The sequence below is a fragment of the Antedon mediterranea genome, chromosome 10, assembly GCF_964355755.1.
Source record: "Antedon mediterranea chromosome 10, ecAntMedi1.1, whole genome shotgun sequence".
NCBI lineage: Eukaryota > Metazoa > Echinodermata > Crinoidea > Comatulida > Antedonidae > Antedon > Antedon mediterranea.
In genome coordinates this window covers 2,627,232-2,645,430 of record NC_092679.1, presented here as the reverse complement: position 1 = coordinate 2,645,430, position 18,199 = coordinate 2,627,232, and the positions used below count along the sequence as shown (strand labels likewise).

Below are 18,199 nucleotides of genomic sequence, written 5' to 3'. Positions count from 1 at the left end.
ACATCACATTTTTTTGTTATAAAGTTTTTTAGCAGGCAACAAGATAGTCTTCCAGCACTCAGTATCAGTGTACCTGTAAAAACATGAAGGAGCTAGGAAATGTGAAAGGTGTATAGGTCTAAAGCCCTGTCTACACTATCAAACTTTATGTGACAAAAAAATGTGATGTGCCTATATCTGAACATGATGATTTAATATCATCAGCATATTTGGACATATCACTACCATATTTGAGCACATCACTTTTTTTGTCAAACTAGTTTGATACAGAGCTTAAGATAGCCATAGTACAAACAACAGAATGTTCAATATTAATGCTAGCTGTATAGTATTTAATATAAACATAAAGAACATTCACCACACCACAAGATAACATTACATACACAGTCTACTTTCACTTTGTAATTGCATTTAATAACATGGTCAAAATTGTATTTTGTGAGATAACAAAGAACAAACTGCATAATGTTTTTATTAGTATTTACGCTTGTATCAGCAGTTGGAAAACAAAAAAATAATTTAAAATTACATTGACACACACTAAAGCTCTGTCCACACTATCAAACTTCTACCAGGGAGTTGTACAACTCCCTGCTTCTACCGTATTTGGGTATATCACCACCATATTTGGCCACATTACACTTTTTTTGTCAAATTTGTTTGATGGTGTAGACAGATCATAACACTTTACATGGTGTGCATTTTTATTCTTTAATTATTTCATGCAAAAAATAAATAAATTACATTAAATTCAGTTGCCAAAATTTGTCTATTCTCCCAGTTTTTGGTTTGTCCTTCTACAATCCATTTGTTTAATATGCTAGTACGTAACCTACTGTATATACACATTTAAGAATAAAGTCATGGAGCAGATATTAGAATTTCTATGATGTAGAGTCCAATATTACATTCACAATAATTGACATTAGTACTTTGAAATTCATTAAAACAATAATAAAGCCTACCCATGGACGTTGTCAAATAATTTATATACAATATTATAAAGCATCAGGGTCCAACACCGATCCTAAACAATACATATGTCCCTCCGCATTGAAATATAAATATAGCCTCATTATCTTAACACAAGCACATGTCTCCCACCAACAATATATCCAATAAAAATCCATCACACCAAGCATATTCACATTAAGTACTGTACTACATTAAATAATTCATATCTTCCATCATATATTGCCATTTGTTTCTCCGTCTTCTTCATACTCAGAATGGATTGAACTTTCTGTTCGGTCTCCATCAGATAACCCGTCATTAGACCCGTGCGAACGCGTTTTTTGATAGCTATCGTACCTAGATTCATCCCGCGATTCTACATCTTGTTCAAACGAATAATTGTAATCATCATTGGCATCGTTGTCGTAATCATCATTGGAATCGATGCCATTCACGTGTACTGGTGAAACCTTTCCACGACTTTTACGTAAAAGAAAGTCCTCCTCTATGCCGGCATCTAGAAGAGCTTGCTGGTATTTTCGTTCAGCTTTTTTCTTAGCATTCACCTGTTATGAAATTAAAATCAATATAAAGTATTTACTTGATAATACTGTACACATTGTAGTAGTCAACTCTCCCAATACCGGACACCTTTGGGCTGGCCTAATATGTCTGGTTTTCTGGAAAGTGTTTTTAATGATAACAAAGAATTTGGGACCTTTCGAACCTAAAAAAAAAGTCTAGTTTTAGGAGAATTTCTGGTTTTGAGAGTCCAGTGTTTGGAGAGTTGACTGTACAGTATAATAGTGTTCACATGATCACAGTTGTATATACTGTCAGTACAACAGACAGAATGTAAAGCCATTCGTTTGCAAGTAACAAATTCATAATAAACTCATTAATTAAGCCATGCAATGTCTCTTCTCATTAACCTCATCTCAGTGTGATATAGTAAACTTACTTCACCTTAGGCTACTTAATTTAAATGACCTTACGATCATCTAATATGCATGTACAGTACACACGCTTAATTAATACTCTTTTGTATACAATTGCGATAGTGGTAATTTACAACGCTGTATGTCTACAAAATGGATAGTTTTATGGTGTGAAAAATGTGAACACTCAGATACATCTCCAAAGTTGGAGTGCCTTTGGAAATGAAAAAAAAATAATTTTGGAAATAAAATAATATGGAAAAAATTAATTTCCTTATTAAACGACGTGTGAAAATATTTTCCATTTTTATCAAAGGAAGCATAAATGGTTATCTTGTACTCTAGAAAGAAAACCTAGATTTTTTTTGTTTTATGTATGAAAATGCATATTTATATATTTATTGTCCTAGTGTTAAATGGGCCTTTAGTATAAACTTAGGTTGCTTGTACGAATCTAAAATATGATATAGTGTGAGCCCGGTAGAAGACCAGGATGTTGTTAACCTTTCTCATATCTACTACCCAGCAAAATCACATCTCTGGGGAGTACATCTTTAATCTGTAGATCTTCGCGGAATAACTTAACGAGACATAATGCGATGCATTATAGATTTGGTGTAGTGTTATATTCATGGGATCAATACATAGCTTTAATTACAGGTATACATAAAATAATGATAGAAGAGGAGCAAGATTATAAATTCATATAATTTAATTTTGCTAAAGTTCTGTCTACACTATTAAACTAGTTTGACAAAAAAGTGTGATGTGCCCAAATATGGTAGTGATATTCCCAAATATGGGCACATCACATTTTTTTGTCACATAAAGTTTTATAGTGTAGACAATGCTTTATACAATTATATGTATAGTCTTGTATTCATTTTATGACTGGAAGTGTAATAGGAAACAACAAAAACATAAATTTTATTTACCTAATTTAGATGAGAATTCTTTTATAATATATATTAAACAGATACTGCAATATATTTTAATTTAACATCTGTCCACAGCTTTTTATCTTTAAACATTCACACAAATTTAAGATGATTTTGTAATGTAATGTTGAGATACAAACCTGAGATTCACGTTCAAAGAGCAATGGACGATTCTCCACTCTACTCATCATCTCTCGGACTTCCTGCTCATACTCTTCTCGTCTTGCTCTATCAGCCTCCCTGAAAAAATAATTTCATCACTCGATCAATAAAATATTAATACCATGTAACCAGACAAAATATTAAGTAATTTTCTGACCATATATGGACATGATGATGTCATATCACAACCATATTTGGGCACATTTTTTTTGGTAAAACTAGTTTGATAGTGTAGACCGGCGTAGATAGAGCTTTAAACTTGAGTTTAGTTATTGTTCATCCATTCATTATTTTTTTCAAATTATTAATGGCAGCCCTATCCAGCTCAAGTACACATATGGCACGCACCATCCCTTTAGAACCTAGACAAGATATTAGTAGGCCTAAAAGTTGATATATTGTAAACAAACCTATGCCTGCGTAGTTTGTCTTTCTGAGTAGATTCCAATGTAGTTGAGTTGTCATTAGCAAGAGCTTTTTCTGCTATAAACTTTTTAAGTTTCCGTTCCCGCATTTGCTTCTCTTTCTCCTTTTCCAAAATCTCCTGCCTCTTCTTCGTATCTTCTTCTTTTCTTCTCTGTTTTAAGGAATCTCGCAATGATGCTGTATGGGTAGTCTTAGTTGGAATAGCATCATCTGGAATGTTTATGCTGCCATGGCAGAACTTCATACTGGATCTTGAGCTCATATATGGCCATCTCTGCTCCGTCAGAGTCTCCTCATCTTTTGAAATGTCCTCTAATATTTTCTCTTTTTTTGATGGTATTCTCGCTGTTCTTAGGTTAAATGGTTCAACAACTGTTGGCTCTTTAACTTGCTTTTCTCTGTCTAATTTCAGTTTAAATTTCCAATGCAATTCCTCGTAGTCAGGCACATCTCCACCATTGATGTTTGGATGGAATTTATGCTCATCAGTTAAGAAGGCATTCTTTGCACGCTTCTTGTACATCTTTTGCCGCATCTTTCCATCTGTGTATTCTTTACCTTTTATCTGCATATTTGGAGGTAGTGATGATTGTCTAAGAAGTTCCTCTGCACGCATCTTGATACGGATTTTGCGATATTCCTCCTCTTCGGCGATCTTCTCATCAATAGAAGAGTCTAACATTTCTTTTGGTGTTGGTTTTGCCTTAAATTGTTGCTTTTTAGGTTTTGGGGCAATAGCTTTGAATGGTTTTTGTTGATTTTGTTTTTTCTGTGTTTCTCTTTTAATGAATGCAAATGGTTTTTCTGTTGATTTTAAGATTTCTTGGCTTAATTCTTGGTTCTTCCGCCTTCTTTCTTCTTGTCTTTCCATAATTTCATCAAATAGAGGTAGATAAGTATGTCCAGGTACGGGTGCTGCTGTAAACCTCTGGCTGCATTCTGCCTCAAGCTGCTTCTCTCTTTCTAGTTCTTCTTGCTCATGTTCCAACAACGTTCTTGATTTAGCTCTTTTTTTGCAGGTTTCACGCATCGTCATCTTAAAGGGTTGAGGTATTGTTATCTTTGGTGACCAATCTTTTTTCTTTGTTGATGACGATGACCTGGATGAAGAATTAACACTGCGTGGCCGTGGCATGTAATTATCCAATGAAAAATCTTCCCACATGTCCTCAACTACGGCCACTGGTGTACTTGATCTTGAGTGACGCCTAGAATTTGTGGCTGATGAAGTCAGACTTTCGTAACTTCTGCTAAGATTTCGACTAGAACTCAGAGAAGGCGTCCTGGTGCCATCATCGCCAGATACACTACCAGTTCGATGTAGTTTTTGTTTCTGGGAACTTCTCCCTGACCATGCTGACCGTGAGCGGCCAGTTGGAGGTTTCCCTGACGACATATCTCTCACATTGTCTTTTAGTGCTGACCATGATGGTTGGCTTTTATTAAATGCTTCAATTTCATCATCAATATGATGAAGCTCATGATCACCAACATACACTGGATGACCACGGCTGAAAGAAGGTGCTGGCGATTTTTGGAAATCATCAAATTCGTGATTATAATCATTGTTATAATCGTATTGTTCATGCAATTGTTCGTTGTACAAAGATTCAAATATACCAAGTGTACGCCTATGCTCCTGTCTTAACTCAGTTAACTTAGTATAAAACTCGGAATCACTTAAATTTCCCAAGTCATTTGTTAGACTGTTTATCATACCATCTGCAGTCGAGAAATCAACATCCGGAGATCGAGGTGAGTATTTGTCTGGGCTCCGTTCGATGATACCTCTTGTTCCATTGTGTGTACCCCAACTTTGATACAAACTGTCTTCTCTTTCATTTAATGTTGCTGAAAGTTTAGTTTTTGGGTTTAGTGGTGTTTTAATACATGAATTTGTTACGACAGATAGGCTGTGCCCAGTTGCCATGATAATGTTTACAATATGGCAGAGCAAAATTTCAAAATGTTAGGCTTTGTCACTATTTTTTAAAATAGGATAAAATTATTTATTTTTTATACAAAATCTACATATACCGTTAGAAAAAAATAAATATTTGAAATAATATTTATATTTTGTTAGGTTTTACGGCTAACCTCTTAACATTCATTTTCATTAATATATTGCATATATAAAAAAATGATTTTGTCTTCTGGCATGTTCGCTCATTTGGTTTGCATGATTTCGGTGGATTATTAGCATTGAAATCGGCATCTATCTAAAACATCCTTTTTTATATATTGGTAAAAATATATTAGTTTAAATTATTAAAGATGCCTGGACAAGCGAAAGCAAGTAAGGGTCGTAATTTTCACGATAAAGAAAAACCGACCCAAATTCGAAATAGTAACATCGGCGCAGCCAAAGGTAAGTGTGATGAAGCCGGGTATCGGTGCAGGGTTGGGCCTGGTGGCTGGGTAGGATAGCTTGCGGTATTATAGGCCTACGCTTACTAAATCGTGCAATATGTAACTAGTAAAAAAGAGTTTTCTTTGAATTTGTGGCCTAGCCAACAACGTGTTTTTTTTTGTTGCTAAAATGGGCTAGGCCTAGGCTAGCTCATTTGTGTTTTTAATTTTTATAATTGAATTTTGTGCGAATGAAGAGAAGTGTAAGTAATGTCTTCTCCATCTGTTATACATGTGTATGGCAGTATATGTTGATTTCTTTGTATTCCTTTTTTTATAGCTGTTGCAGATGCAGTCAGGACAAGTTTAGGACCTAAAGGAATGGATAAAATGGTAAAAACAAACAAGATCATTTAATTTAAAAAATAATTGATCGCTAGTCTAGAGAGCAGCATAACGTACTACATCCAACAAAATTAACCTATAATTCCCATCACAATAATAAACTGCCCAAATTCCTGTTATTGTTTGTATAAAATATTGTTTCTAAAAATAAAAGTAAAACAAACACAATTGTTAAATTGCACTAGCACTCCTGTTCTCTTAAATCGATTAAAATCAAAACCGAGCCAAAAATGTTGCGTTTCAATTTTTCAGATCCAGAATGCCAAAGGCGATGTTACAATCACAAATGATGGTGCCACCATCCTGAAGCAAATGCAGGTTTTGCATCCAGCAGCTAAAATGGTGAGTTAGTAGTACGGTCAAGGCAGCAATATTAAGTTTTGTTTGTTTGCGCAGTCCCAACATGTTGCTTTTAAAATGTTACCAATGCTTTTTAAACGCACTTTAAATATTCTCACTTCATTTGTTTTTTTATATATATTACAGTACTGTACTATGTCATGTATGTGTGTCTAATTTTTCAGTTGGTTGAGCTGTCCAAAGCACAAGACATAGAAGCTGGGGATGGCACTACCTCTGTTGTAATCATCGCAGGCAGCTTACTGGATGCTGCTTCTAAACTGTTACAGAAAGGTATTTTTCCTTTCTATCACTTTAGCTCTACGAAAATATTAAACTGATTTGATGTGCAAAATGATGAATAAAACAAGATCCAACGCCTAGTTCCCACTAGTGGAATGTGCAGATTAATAAAATATTCTGATGCACAATAAATACAATAATTTTGTTTAAAAACATCATCTGCCGGAATTGAACCAGCTACACATTTTCAATTCAATTTAAGACATTTATGTAAGTCCAAAACTGGTACTGGTTCAGGTAACCGTCTACCTAGAGGCATCTGTTAGCCATTGACACCAAGTTGGCATTTAGATTAATGCTACTTTTAAGTGTACACAATATTTTGGAGTGACATTAGTGATGCTACTGTAAATGTTGATAATAAGAAAATAATATCTATCCATTTATTTTTTGTTTACAGGTATCCATCCCACCACAATATCTGAATCTTTCCAACACGCATCGACCAAGGCTGTAGAAATCCTCAACAATATGTCAATTCCACTTGATCTTGATAACAGAGAAGCACTTCTTCAAAGCGCAACGACATCACTTAGTTCAAAGGTATAACTTGTAGTTGTCTTTTTCGTGCCTAGCTTACCTGGATAAACTGACAGTAGCCCATGCTCTACACTGGGAGGGCTTAGATAGGAAATATTAAAAGTTCATGGAACACCCCACTCTATTGCACAAATTTGTGTACATAACATTGGGTTGACTTTGCTGCCTTTATTGTTAAACTAAGAGTAGTACGTACTGGGAGTAAGTAAGAAAAAATTTGATTTAATTTAATTTTGGTGAATGAAATGTGCAAAATGATGATTAAAACAAGATCCAACGCCTAGTTCCCCCAGTGGAATGTGCAGATTGTTTTTGTTCTGATGCACAACATGTAAATGATGGTTTAATTTTGAGTAACTTGTTAAGCTTGGTTCCCACTAGGACGCAATGCAAATGTAAGCGTGTTGACCAATGACGAGCAACAGTTCGAATAATCTATCGCTTGTGATTGGTCAACTCACTTGCATTGCGTTTCGTCCTTGTGTTGCGTCTTTAGTGGGAACCAAGCATTAGGGACTACCCAAGGGTACAGGTAGTATGCAGTCTCCTATCATTCACATAATTAAAGCTGGTATAAAAGCTGAATGTGATTATTCCGTAAAAACCCCTGTTCTCTTGTTTTTACATCTCTAGGTTGTTTCACAATATTCCAACTTGTTGGCTCCCATATCAGTGGACGCTGTTCTACGTGTTATAGACCCTGCAACGGCAACTAATGTTGATCTAAATGATGTGAAATTAATACAAAAATTAGGGTAAGGTTTTTTGGGATTTTATTATATTGTATTTCGGATACTGTAAAGTCATGTCAAATTTCCAATTATAGTTATATTAATAATAGTTCATTCTTATATAGCGCATATAAGCAAGCTCTCAATTCGCTGCACATTACTACGCGGTCATTTTTTTGTTGATCAAACACGTAAGGAAACATCTAAGCAATGTGATAAAAGTTGGATTCAAACCACAATCTCACTATAGTTATATATATATCATTTTTTTAGTGGAACAATTGAAGATACAGAACTTGTTGATGGACTTGTGTTCACCCAGAGACCAGCTGGAACTGGAGGACCATCAAAAGTAGAGAAAGCCAAGATTGGTCTTATTCAATTTTGTCTATCTCCACCAAAAACAGATGTGAGTTATCATGAACCTGCTCTTAACATTAAATACTGATTTTGCTATTTTTTTATTTCACTCCAAACCAAACAGCGATAAAAAAATATAATTCATTATACAGACAGAAAAACAAGATGACATGTTGGTTGTTCGTTGTATCTTCTATGCAAGTTAAATGTATTTCTTGTCGTCTATAAAGCAAATAATTATCACTTTTTTTTTATAATGTATAGATGGACAACCAAGTTGTTGTGAGCGACTACACTCAAATGGACAGAATTCTGCGCGAAGAGCGTGCATACATCTTGGACCTCGTCAAGAAAATCAAGAAAGCGGGATGTAATGTTCTGCTCATTCAGAAATCTATACTCAGGTTAGTGTTTTTATAGCAGCTTGATTTCTAAACTGTCTACATGACTGCAGTCTTCCTATATAACTTTTACAGTGGACTGGTGTGAAAACTCAAAAACCAGACACTTGTCTTGAGATCAAAAAGGTCCCAAATTGATTTTACCATTAGAAACGCATTTCAAATACCAGACTTTCCGAAAAACCAGACATATTGGGCCAGCCCAAAGGTGTCCAATATTGGGAGAGTTGACAGTATAATGATCTTTGACATTTGTTTTAACAGGGATGCAGTCAACGACCTAGCACTCCATTTCCTTGCCAAGATGAAGATCATGGTAATCAAGGATATTGAACGCTCTGAAATTGAATTCATTTGCAAGGTATGCGTGTGTTACCATTTTGGGTCTTTTTGACGTTCTTAATAGCTTGTGCAAATGATGCATACTCTATCCAACTCCAAGTACTTTGTAATACGGAGGCAATGACGATCCCCCAAGGAACCACTGATGCACAATAAGTCTATTATTAAACATGTGTATAATTACTATTGCTTTGAATGGTCAGAGCCAGATTTGAACCTATGCCCTCGGGATTATAAGGCATGCATGTTAACCACCTTTCACTTTACTTTTTTCAGAGTATTGGTTGCAAGCCGATTGCTAGCATTGATCACTTCCAACCTGATATGCTCGCTCAAGCTGAGTTAGTAGAGGAGGTTGTTGCAGGCACAAGCAAAGCTGTTAAGGTAAAATTAATGAATGGCTGTACAGATAAATGATACAATATATTGTGCAAATGATGCATATTCAATCGAAATCTCAGTTCTTCTTTTTGGGGAGACAATGTGGATTACCCAAGGAACCACTGATGCACAATTCCGAGGCTTAAGCTTCGTCTACACTATCAAACTAGTTTGATGTGCCCAAATATGGTAGTGGTATGCTTAAATATGGTGTTGATATGATGTTGGTATTGTAGACGGAAGGATACAAAATATTATATGTGCATGAGGCCAGTATAAACCGTTCCATTTGTAATCTATTTATCAACCTTTTTCTATTATCCTGAAGCAAAAACTTGCTATTGCTAGAATGTACACCTATATCCTCTTAATCCTGGTATTAAATCATAGATTTAGAAGATGTTGGATTTGTTTTCTTACAGGTCACAGGTGCTGCTAATCCAGGCAAGACTGTCACAGTGTTAGTAAGAGGTTCCAATAAACTGGTTATGGAAGAGGCCGAGAGATCCATCCATGATGCTCTCTGTGTCATCCGATGTCTTGTCAAGAACAGGGCATTGATCGCAGGAGGTGGAGCACCGGAGATTGAAGTTGCCTACCGTTTGATGGAGTACTCAAGAAGCCTGTCGGGATTAGAAGCATATTGTATTAGAGCTTTTGCAGAAGCTATGGAAGTGATTCCGTCGACCCTGGCAGAGAATGCTGGATTGAATCCCATATCGGTCGTCACAGATCTTAGGAATAGGCATGCCCATGGAGAAACGGCCGCTGGTATCAATGTTAGAAAGGTCAGTAATAATCAAATTATTAATCAAATGGGATGTATAGATGAATATGTTGTGCAAATGATGCATACTCAATCCAACCCCAAGTCATCTTTGACAATGAAGATCCCCAAGGAACCACTGATGCACCACATTCATGTTAAAGATATATTTTCCCTCCGAAAAAAAATAGATTTTTGTCTGAATTTAACCATTTATTTTGTCATTTTATAAGTGAAAACATTTTTTGAGGTTTTTTCCCTACGAAAGTGTTAACTTTTTTCAAACTAAAAATTACCTATTCAAAGTCTCCCTTTGGTTAGTGTTAAATAAATACCAAGATTTGTTTGTGTTTCAGGGGGCTATTACGAACATTCTTGATGAAAACGTTGTCCAGCCTGTCCTAGTGTCCATCAGTGCAATTCAACTCGCTTCAGAAACAGTCAGAAGTATCATGAAAATTGACGATATCGTAAGTATACTCGGTTGCTCTGCGCTTAGACAAACTGCTCATAACTTTTATATGCATGAAACTTTGATAAAATTGGGTTGTTTTTTGTTTTTTTTGCAGGTTAATACCTCAAGATAATAGTTACATTCAGAAGTAGATTTAACACAATCAAATTGAAGGTGGAAGTCGCTACGCTTTGGGCCAGAGTAAAGCGGAACCAAGGCTAGGTGCTTTGCCAGGGAAACTGTTGCTACAATCAATATTATAACTGATACTTCTGTTCTTCTATGTCAATATTATTTAAATGCCAAATAAAAATATAAATGTTGTAATAAGTTGTGTGAAATATATAAGTCTAAAAAACTTGTTGACTGAAATAATATATTTTCCAAGCTAAGCATATGCTGTTTAAATTCTGGAAGGTGGCCAAGTATATCCAAAATGTTTTGTGTGGTTTCACACCAATACAGGTTTCAGTGGTTTACAATTAAAAACTTTACATAAAAAGTACATATTTGTACTAATATGTATTAAGTTGGCATGTAGTATTTGTCATTGGTAGAGCAATAACATGTAGATGCATTTTTATGTTAACTAGTGTTTTGATGCAGTGTATTGAAGATTCCTGCCTTCTCTAAATATGTAAATAAGGCTATTTGCATACTGATAGCCTTTCTTGCAATTTTGTTTTGATAAGCATTATGTAAAGCTTATTTTTTTGTACTGTTATTATTATTATACCCAATAAATAATGCTAATGGTAGATGCCATAATAGTGATTTAAGCATTCATGGTTGTTGATTTTAAAGGTAGTTTAAGTATGTTTACTGTTCAAAAAGTGTGCAGTTTGGACTTCTGTACTTTTTAATAATGCCCACAGAATACTGTTCAGTTTAAATTATCTTTATTAAATACCTTCATATAAATGGTATACAAAGGAAATTGTCATACAAGTATAAAACAAAGATTATTGTAGTTTTCTCTCAAAACACGTTTTATGCTTTAGGACATAATAGCTTCCATCAATTATCCTGGATATTGCTTCTTGTTTCCTATATTCAATTCTATTTAATCTAGATAGATAGATAAAGAGATGGATAGGAAAAGAGATGGATAGGAAAAGAGATAGATACTGAATCAATCACATGATTCAAGTGTTCAGACAAACTAGCATTAGTTCATCTCCATATTTCTTATAATAACCTTCACAACATAAATGGCACTTTATTGCATGCTCTGTTGATTATGTCTCCTAAGTCGGAGACCTTAGTTATTGGCATCATGAAAACAATTTCTTTGTAACATGATGCAAAAAGACTCTAAATCCTGGTAAGATAGTTGCCACGTTCCTGCGGTACCAGTCTTTGTTATACTTCGTCATTCGTTCTTTTTGTTCCTCGAGAAACAGTCGATAAAACTGAGCCATTTCATCAGTTGATAAAACCATCTTTGTTCCTGCAAATAAAGACGAGAAGAGAAATTTACAACTTAACATTTAGGCTGTTGAATCATGGGGGAAATCTATATATTTCCTCAATGGTTGAATTAAGGTTGAGAGCAAAGCACATGATAAAAAGTGTCCTTCCATGTTGCTCTATCATTTCTTGCTGAGCTGTAATGTCAATAAAATAGCAATTTCACTAACCATCCTCATTCATGCCAACACTGCTTCCTTTTAGCTTGAACATCTGTGCTGTGAATTGGTCTTTGGCCTAAAAGTGTAAAACAAATCAACAAGCAACAATGGGTGTATAATAATATATTTGGTTGAAAATGGTGGGGAATGGGTCTCCTCTCTTTTCATGTCTAATATAAATATATAAATGGTGATGTTTTTATTGTATCAAAACGCAACATTATTTACTTTTATAAAACATTTGTTTTGTTCCTCCCAAAACTCATGGTTCCACTTTAAATTGTCTTCCTTCATATTCCGATATGCTCTTTCAACATTGCTTTCATTTTCTGTCCTCTTGTATTCGATAAATCGAATATTAGAAAGTTTGTTTATGGGGCCAATCCAGTCATTATTTCTGAAATAAGGGGGAGTGGTGTTGTCGTTTTCAGAAAATGCATTGGTTCCCTGAAAAACCAAACACAAAAGTTAAAGACTGTACAGTGTAGGCCTAGTATGAATACTGTAGAAAACTATCTCGCGTCACGCCACAATGCCCCAAAAATTAATTATCACAGAGGGTGGGTGGTCTTCAGTTTCGGAATAAACCTACTATCTAATCAGTATTTTGACAGTTTTTTACAATAAAAATGTATAAAACGTACAATTAAATATTATCACAATAACATTAAATATAATTTTATTTTTAGCATATATTAACATTTTATATCAAAATATCCGACCGGGCCCAACCTATAGAAGTCTAATAATAGATTAGTATCCTACTACATACAGGCCTGTGTGAATTGAATACAGAATAGTCTAGTATAGTAGTAGAGAGGATTCGTCTAGGCCTGCCTACTAGCTAGCTAAGTAAGTAGCCTGGCCCTAGCTAGTAGTAGTAGGCCTAGGCTAGACTTTCAATTTTATTCAACAATAGTACATAAATTACCACCATGAATAAAATCATACCTTTCCTGCATGACTAGCGACAGTTTGTACTATTCTTTTTCGTAAAATTAACGAAGTTCCATGGTAACAAAGCATTTTAAAATTCTAAACAAAATCATATTGTAGAGAAAATAGTTTAGCAAACTAAAGAGATCCATTCCAATATGAAAACTCTTATTGCCAGAAAGTCGAAATTTGTTGCCACGTAGGATGTTTTAATATTAATAATCATTCTGTTTTATATACAGTATTACCATAAATATTTGATTAATATATGTATAATTTGTACTAACTAATTATTAAATAAATGTGAAATACAAAACATACAAATAATTCACACTTCATTTTCTCTGGCAATATTTGTAAAACTTGTGGTTCGCATCCGTTGAAAAGTGAGTGACGTGTGACGTACCAGTTTTGATCCGAGTCGTCAGAGTTTATTTATAGAGAAACTGAGGCCTACTAATATCTAAGAAAGATCAATTTCTATGCATATAAAATAAAGGTATTTATATATTCACCTAACCAAGTTTTAGCTAGCGGAATAGTTGAGTATCATTATCTAATCTAGCTAGCTAGGCCTATTATAGCCTAGAAGTGTTTCAATGCTACTTACTTGGACTAGCTGGCCGTTGTCTGACTGTTGTAGTTATAGAGTCGATTCGCCCCATAGTTTTTTATTTTGAAACGAGAATTGAAGATAAATAATGTGTGATTTTATTCATTCAAATCAATAAACATAAACAATTTTGTTTTCTTTTTTTTCCCTTCTACTGTAGTGAAAGTTGGTACCAGTAGTCAGTACTTTAAACATGTATAAAAGTGAACTAAAACATAAAGGTAGTAATTCTATTGACAAAAAAGATGATCATCGGATATCACGGAAGGACACACAACGAGAAAAGAAACCCAAAAAGAGAAAACATCGGTCCAATTCAACTTCATCAGACTCCAGCAGTTCATCGTCTCAAAGTAGATCAAGAAAACGGAACAAAGAAAGTAAGAAGAAAAAGAAACGAAGACATTCCTCTAGCAGCAGTAGCAGTAGTAGCAGCAGTTCTACAGATTCAAGTGATTCCAAGACTGAGCACCGACATAAATCAAGACGGAAAAAGGGGCGGAGTGGTTCCAGTGACTCAAGTTCAGATTCTTCCGACTCCTCCTGTATGTTCATTTTAAATTTATATTTTATGGCAATCCCTCATTCTACAGTAAATCCTTCTATTTGATTGTTGTTTAAATTGTTTGGTAACATTTATTTGACCAATAATAAACATTTAAGAATTATTGAGAAAAAAAGATTATTTCATTAGTATAATAATTTTATTTATGATTATTTTGTAGTAGACAGAAGGAAAAAGAAAGCCAGAGAAAAGAAGAAAAAACTCAAGGTTTGTATACCATTACATAGAGGGCGCACTTTCATCACTACAAAAACACATGGTTTGATTTTTGTATTTTATTCTATAAATTACATTTACATCCTATTTTTTCATTTCAGAAGAACAAGAAAAAGAAATCCAAAAAGAGTAAATCAGACAAAAATGCTGGACCAGTTCAGTTATCAAAAGTAAGCGTTATATTTGCCTCTGTGTAGAAATGGGAAATATTGGAACCAAATGGTGTGATTCTGATAAAAGTTATGTAACCATAGATATATTGTCCCCAAAAACATGAAAAATGAAGAATAATAAAATCCGACTTTGAATAGGCTATTTTGTAGTTTTAAAAATGTTATTCACCTCTGTAGAAAAAAAATGTTGTTAATAATTATTTCACGTATAAAAAGTTATTGTAACCAAAAACTATTGTCTGACAGACAATTTAGTATGGTATTTGTTTGCATTAATTTAATTGATTTTTTTTTTTGATTTTTTCAGGGAAATAAGGTTTCTTTCAATTTAATTTATGGTCAAAGTGAATAACTGTTATGTAACATTAAAATTGCATATTAAACAAAAAATGTAAAAAAAAAAATGTCATGGGACAATATTTTGTCCTTTTTTTTCCCTTTTTTTTCTTCTCTAGTTTATGAAAGAACAAAAAGACAAGGAAACTTCAAGAAGTATTATTTCAGGGAAGAAGATAAAAATGAAAATGAAGAAAAGCAGTAAGGATAAAGAAGTAAGATTTTCCTTCTATTTTATAATAATAATTTAATTAATTTATCTAAAAAACTTAATTTACTAGTTCTAAAAATCAATTTAAAAACGTTTTTATTCAACGTACATTAGAAGTAATAAAGAAACACATTAACCATAGTTTATTTTTTATTTTTTCTCTTATGGTAATTGTTGATTGTGACTTTGTAACACATGGTGCTGCATTTGTAGCGTGACAGAAACCGAGCCGAGTTGCTACACTTCCTAAATGCCACTATGTGATGGTGGTTTTAGAGTAGGTACTTAACTAATATAAGAACACAACATTTATAATTACTTAACTGATATTAAACACAACAATAAGAAAGAAAAAAGTATGCCTAAAATTATTTTTTTAGATATATTTATGTTTAAAATTATTAAATTATGAGATAAGTATGGTACAAAATAAAACTACAGCTTGTTTAAATCAAATCTATTTAAAAAAAATCTTGACCAACTATAGGGGGCGCTGTACCATTTTCGTGACTTAAAAATAATTTCAAAGACAAAGAAACTCTAGAAATATTCTTGTATTTAAAAATGTTGAAAAATCTTGACAAAAGAAAATATATTCTAAGTTTGGTGTACTCTTTCAAAAACTGTGACCCCATAGGCCTTGATGGGTTAAAAATAAAATTTTGAGTTATAATAAGATATATCATGATGATGACATTTTAATAACTATTTCATTATTTTAACCATCACATTAAATTTATTCCCATATAAATTACATGATGATAATCTATGTCGCAAATACTGGTATCTTGTAGTAAGTTAATACTAAATTAAATTTGAAAAAAAAATTAATAAAGTGTATTTATTTAATCTAACAGAATCATTGTATCTTATCACATTTCAACTACTGCCTTCAACTAAATGCTTACTACCAACATAAATTAAATTCCACACAGGAGTTTGATAATAAAAATATTGATATTTATTTGGTCACCAATGAATAATGATCCAAAAAATGAGAATAGACTAAAGCCAAAAACAGATTCTGTACTTACTCTAAATATAATAGAAATTATAGCAATAAATATCGAGAAATAAAATATGAATGAGATTTTTTATGAACTTTATACATCACTTTTGGTTCCATAATCAAAGAGGGAAACAAAAATATAATCTTTAAATTCCAATGCATACTCATGTTTGTTGACTTAACAATGTACATGTGTAAATACATTAAAAAATATATTTATTATTTATTATATTTATTTATTATAAAACCTAATATTATTTACAATATTAATATAAAGTAGAAAATCGGTCTCTTGTTTTTTTTAAACTCAATTTCAAGACGAGAATTTTGATTTTCTTGAGCTTTTAAAAAGATTAAAAAGGTTACATATCAAGATAATTCACTTTAATAACGTAAAACAATATCTATACACTAAGTCAAAGGGGATTATTGAGTTTACAAATAATATGGTTTAAACTGTATTATATTCCATAACATCAAGTAATTACCTTGCCGTAGCTAAGTAAGGATAAAGGTTTATGACTCTTGGACAAACGTGCAGGCAGAGGTTTGCTGGTGGTATAACAAACATTTTGAAATCTTTTGTAAGTGAGGTAAGTTTTAGTCTTTTTCTTTGTAAGCATGAATTATTAATATAAATCAAAGTTGTCTTGCATAAACTCTGTTTATATATTTATTGTACAGTCGAACACCTCATTCGGGGGACGCCTAAAGGGGACACTTTCCCGCAAAACGAATGGAGGTAATGTCGCATATTATATATGTTAAAACACTACTGTGCAACAAACTCCAGTAAATGCACACTTTGTACTGTAGGTGTTCCCTTAACAAGTGTTCTACTGTTGTTGTTTTTCAGTCTTTTTTACCGTTGTCAGTTAATTTCTGCACTATCATAAAATAGATTATTTTTATTGTCTTTCAATAAAAGGTCAGTCAAGATCAAATAGGGCTACTTAAATATTAGTATTATATGCTATGGTTGTGCACATAAATACAGTACAAGTATTAGTTTCTATTACTTTGTACTTGGAAAATCAAATCAAAGTGCTTCACTTGAGTTATATAATACGCCTACAATTATCGTACAATTATGTCGTTATTCAAAAGTGTTTAATATTTTTTAACTTTAGTTAGTTTTAAAATAATAATAATTTGAAATTAAAACCTTTTCGAAAGCTAAAAAGGGATTAGAAACTACTGCAAGAACAATTGAAATTGTGAAAAGTTAAAAAAAGGGGATTAGAAACTATGAAAAGTAAAAAAAAAGGGATTAGAAACTACTGCAAAAACAATTGAAATTGTAAAAATTTATTTTTTATTTTAAAAAATAGAAGAACAATTGAAATTGTGAAAAGTAATTTTAAAAAGAGATTAGAAACTACTGCAAGAACAATTGAAATTGTGAAAAGTAAAAAAATGGATTAGAAACTACTGCAAGAACTATTGAAATTGTGAAAAGTAAAAAAAAGGATTAGAAACTACTGCAAAAACAATTAAAATTGTGAAAAGTAAAAAGAAAATGGGATTAGAAACTACTGCTGCAAGAACAATTGAAATTGTGAAAAGTAATTTAAAAAAAGGGATTAGAAACTACTGCAAGAACAATTGAAATTGTGAAAAGTAAAAAAAAAGGCATTAGAAACTACTGCAAGAACTATTGAAATTGTAAAAAGTAAAAAAAAAGGGATTTAGGCTACGAGACAGTGTCCATGTTTCGCGT

General features: G+C 33.0%; 4 protein-coding genes across 6 annotated transcripts; 2 read left to right on the top strand and 2 right to left on the bottom strand.

Annotated features, from left to right (window-relative positions):
- Nucleotides 1-325: 325 nt before the first annotated feature.
- LOC140060011 (protein FAM161A-like) lies at nt 326-5,382 on the bottom strand. The gene is made up of 3 exons (XM_072106041.1): nt 3,403-5,382; nt 2,971-3,070; nt 326-1,520 (listed from the first exon to the last, which is right to left on the bottom strand). The coding sequence occupies exons 1-3, from the start codon at nt 5,346-5,348 to the stop codon at nt 1,188-1,190; spliced, it is 2,379 nt and encodes a 792-aa protein (XP_071962142.1). The 5' UTR covers nt 5,349-5,382; the 3' UTR covers nt 326-1,187.
- A 200-nt stretch (nt 5,383-5,582) lies between these two features.
- On the top strand, nt 5,583-11,567 carry LOC140060220 (T-complex protein 1 subunit delta-like). The gene is made up of 13 exons (XM_072106338.1): nt 5,583-5,786; nt 6,108-6,160; nt 6,425-6,514; nt 6,697-6,805; nt 7,215-7,357; nt 7,988-8,109; nt 8,359-8,494; nt 8,710-8,849; nt 9,111-9,207; nt 9,465-9,572; nt 9,992-10,357; nt 10,692-10,805; nt 10,905-11,567. The coding sequence occupies exons 1-13, from the start codon at nt 5,693-5,695 to the stop codon at nt 10,920-10,922; spliced, it is 1,590 nt and encodes a 529-aa protein (XP_071962439.1). The 5' UTR covers nt 5,583-5,692; the 3' UTR covers nt 10,923-11,567.
- A 104-nt stretch (nt 11,568-11,671) lies between these two features.
- Nucleotides 11,672-13,526, bottom strand: LOC140060221 (COA8 family protein CBG23705, mitochondrial-like). The gene is made up of 4 exons (XM_072106339.1): nt 13,372-13,526; nt 12,649-12,867; nt 12,430-12,496; nt 11,672-12,239 (listed from the first exon to the last, which is right to left on the bottom strand). Exons 1-4 carry the CDS (start codon nt 13,444-13,446, stop codon nt 12,064-12,066), a joined length of 537 nt encoding a protein of 178 aa, XP_071962440.1. The 5' UTR covers nt 13,447-13,526; the 3' UTR covers nt 11,672-12,063.
- Nucleotides 13,527-13,737: 211 nt separating this feature from the next.
- Nucleotides 13,738-16,599, top strand: LOC140060534 (uncharacterized). Of its 3 annotated transcripts, none has more exons than XM_072106793.1 (6): nt 13,738-13,855; nt 14,130-14,514; nt 14,698-14,741; nt 14,852-14,920; nt 15,379-15,474; nt 15,684-16,599. In XM_072106793.1, the coding sequence occupies exons 2-6, from the start codon at nt 14,163-14,165 to the stop codon at nt 15,732-15,734; spliced, it is 612 nt and encodes a 203-aa protein (XP_071962894.1). In that variant the 5' UTR covers nt 13,738-13,855; nt 14,130-14,162; the 3' UTR covers nt 15,735-16,599. The 3 variants fall into 3 exon arrangements, with proteins under 3 accessions (XP_071962894.1, XP_071962895.1, XP_071962893.1); XM_072106794.1 differs by having other exon boundaries at nt 14,695-14,741; nt 14,855-14,920; XM_072106792.1 differs by having other exon boundaries at nt 14,695-14,741.
- Nucleotides 16,600-18,199: the final 1,600 nt, after the last annotated feature.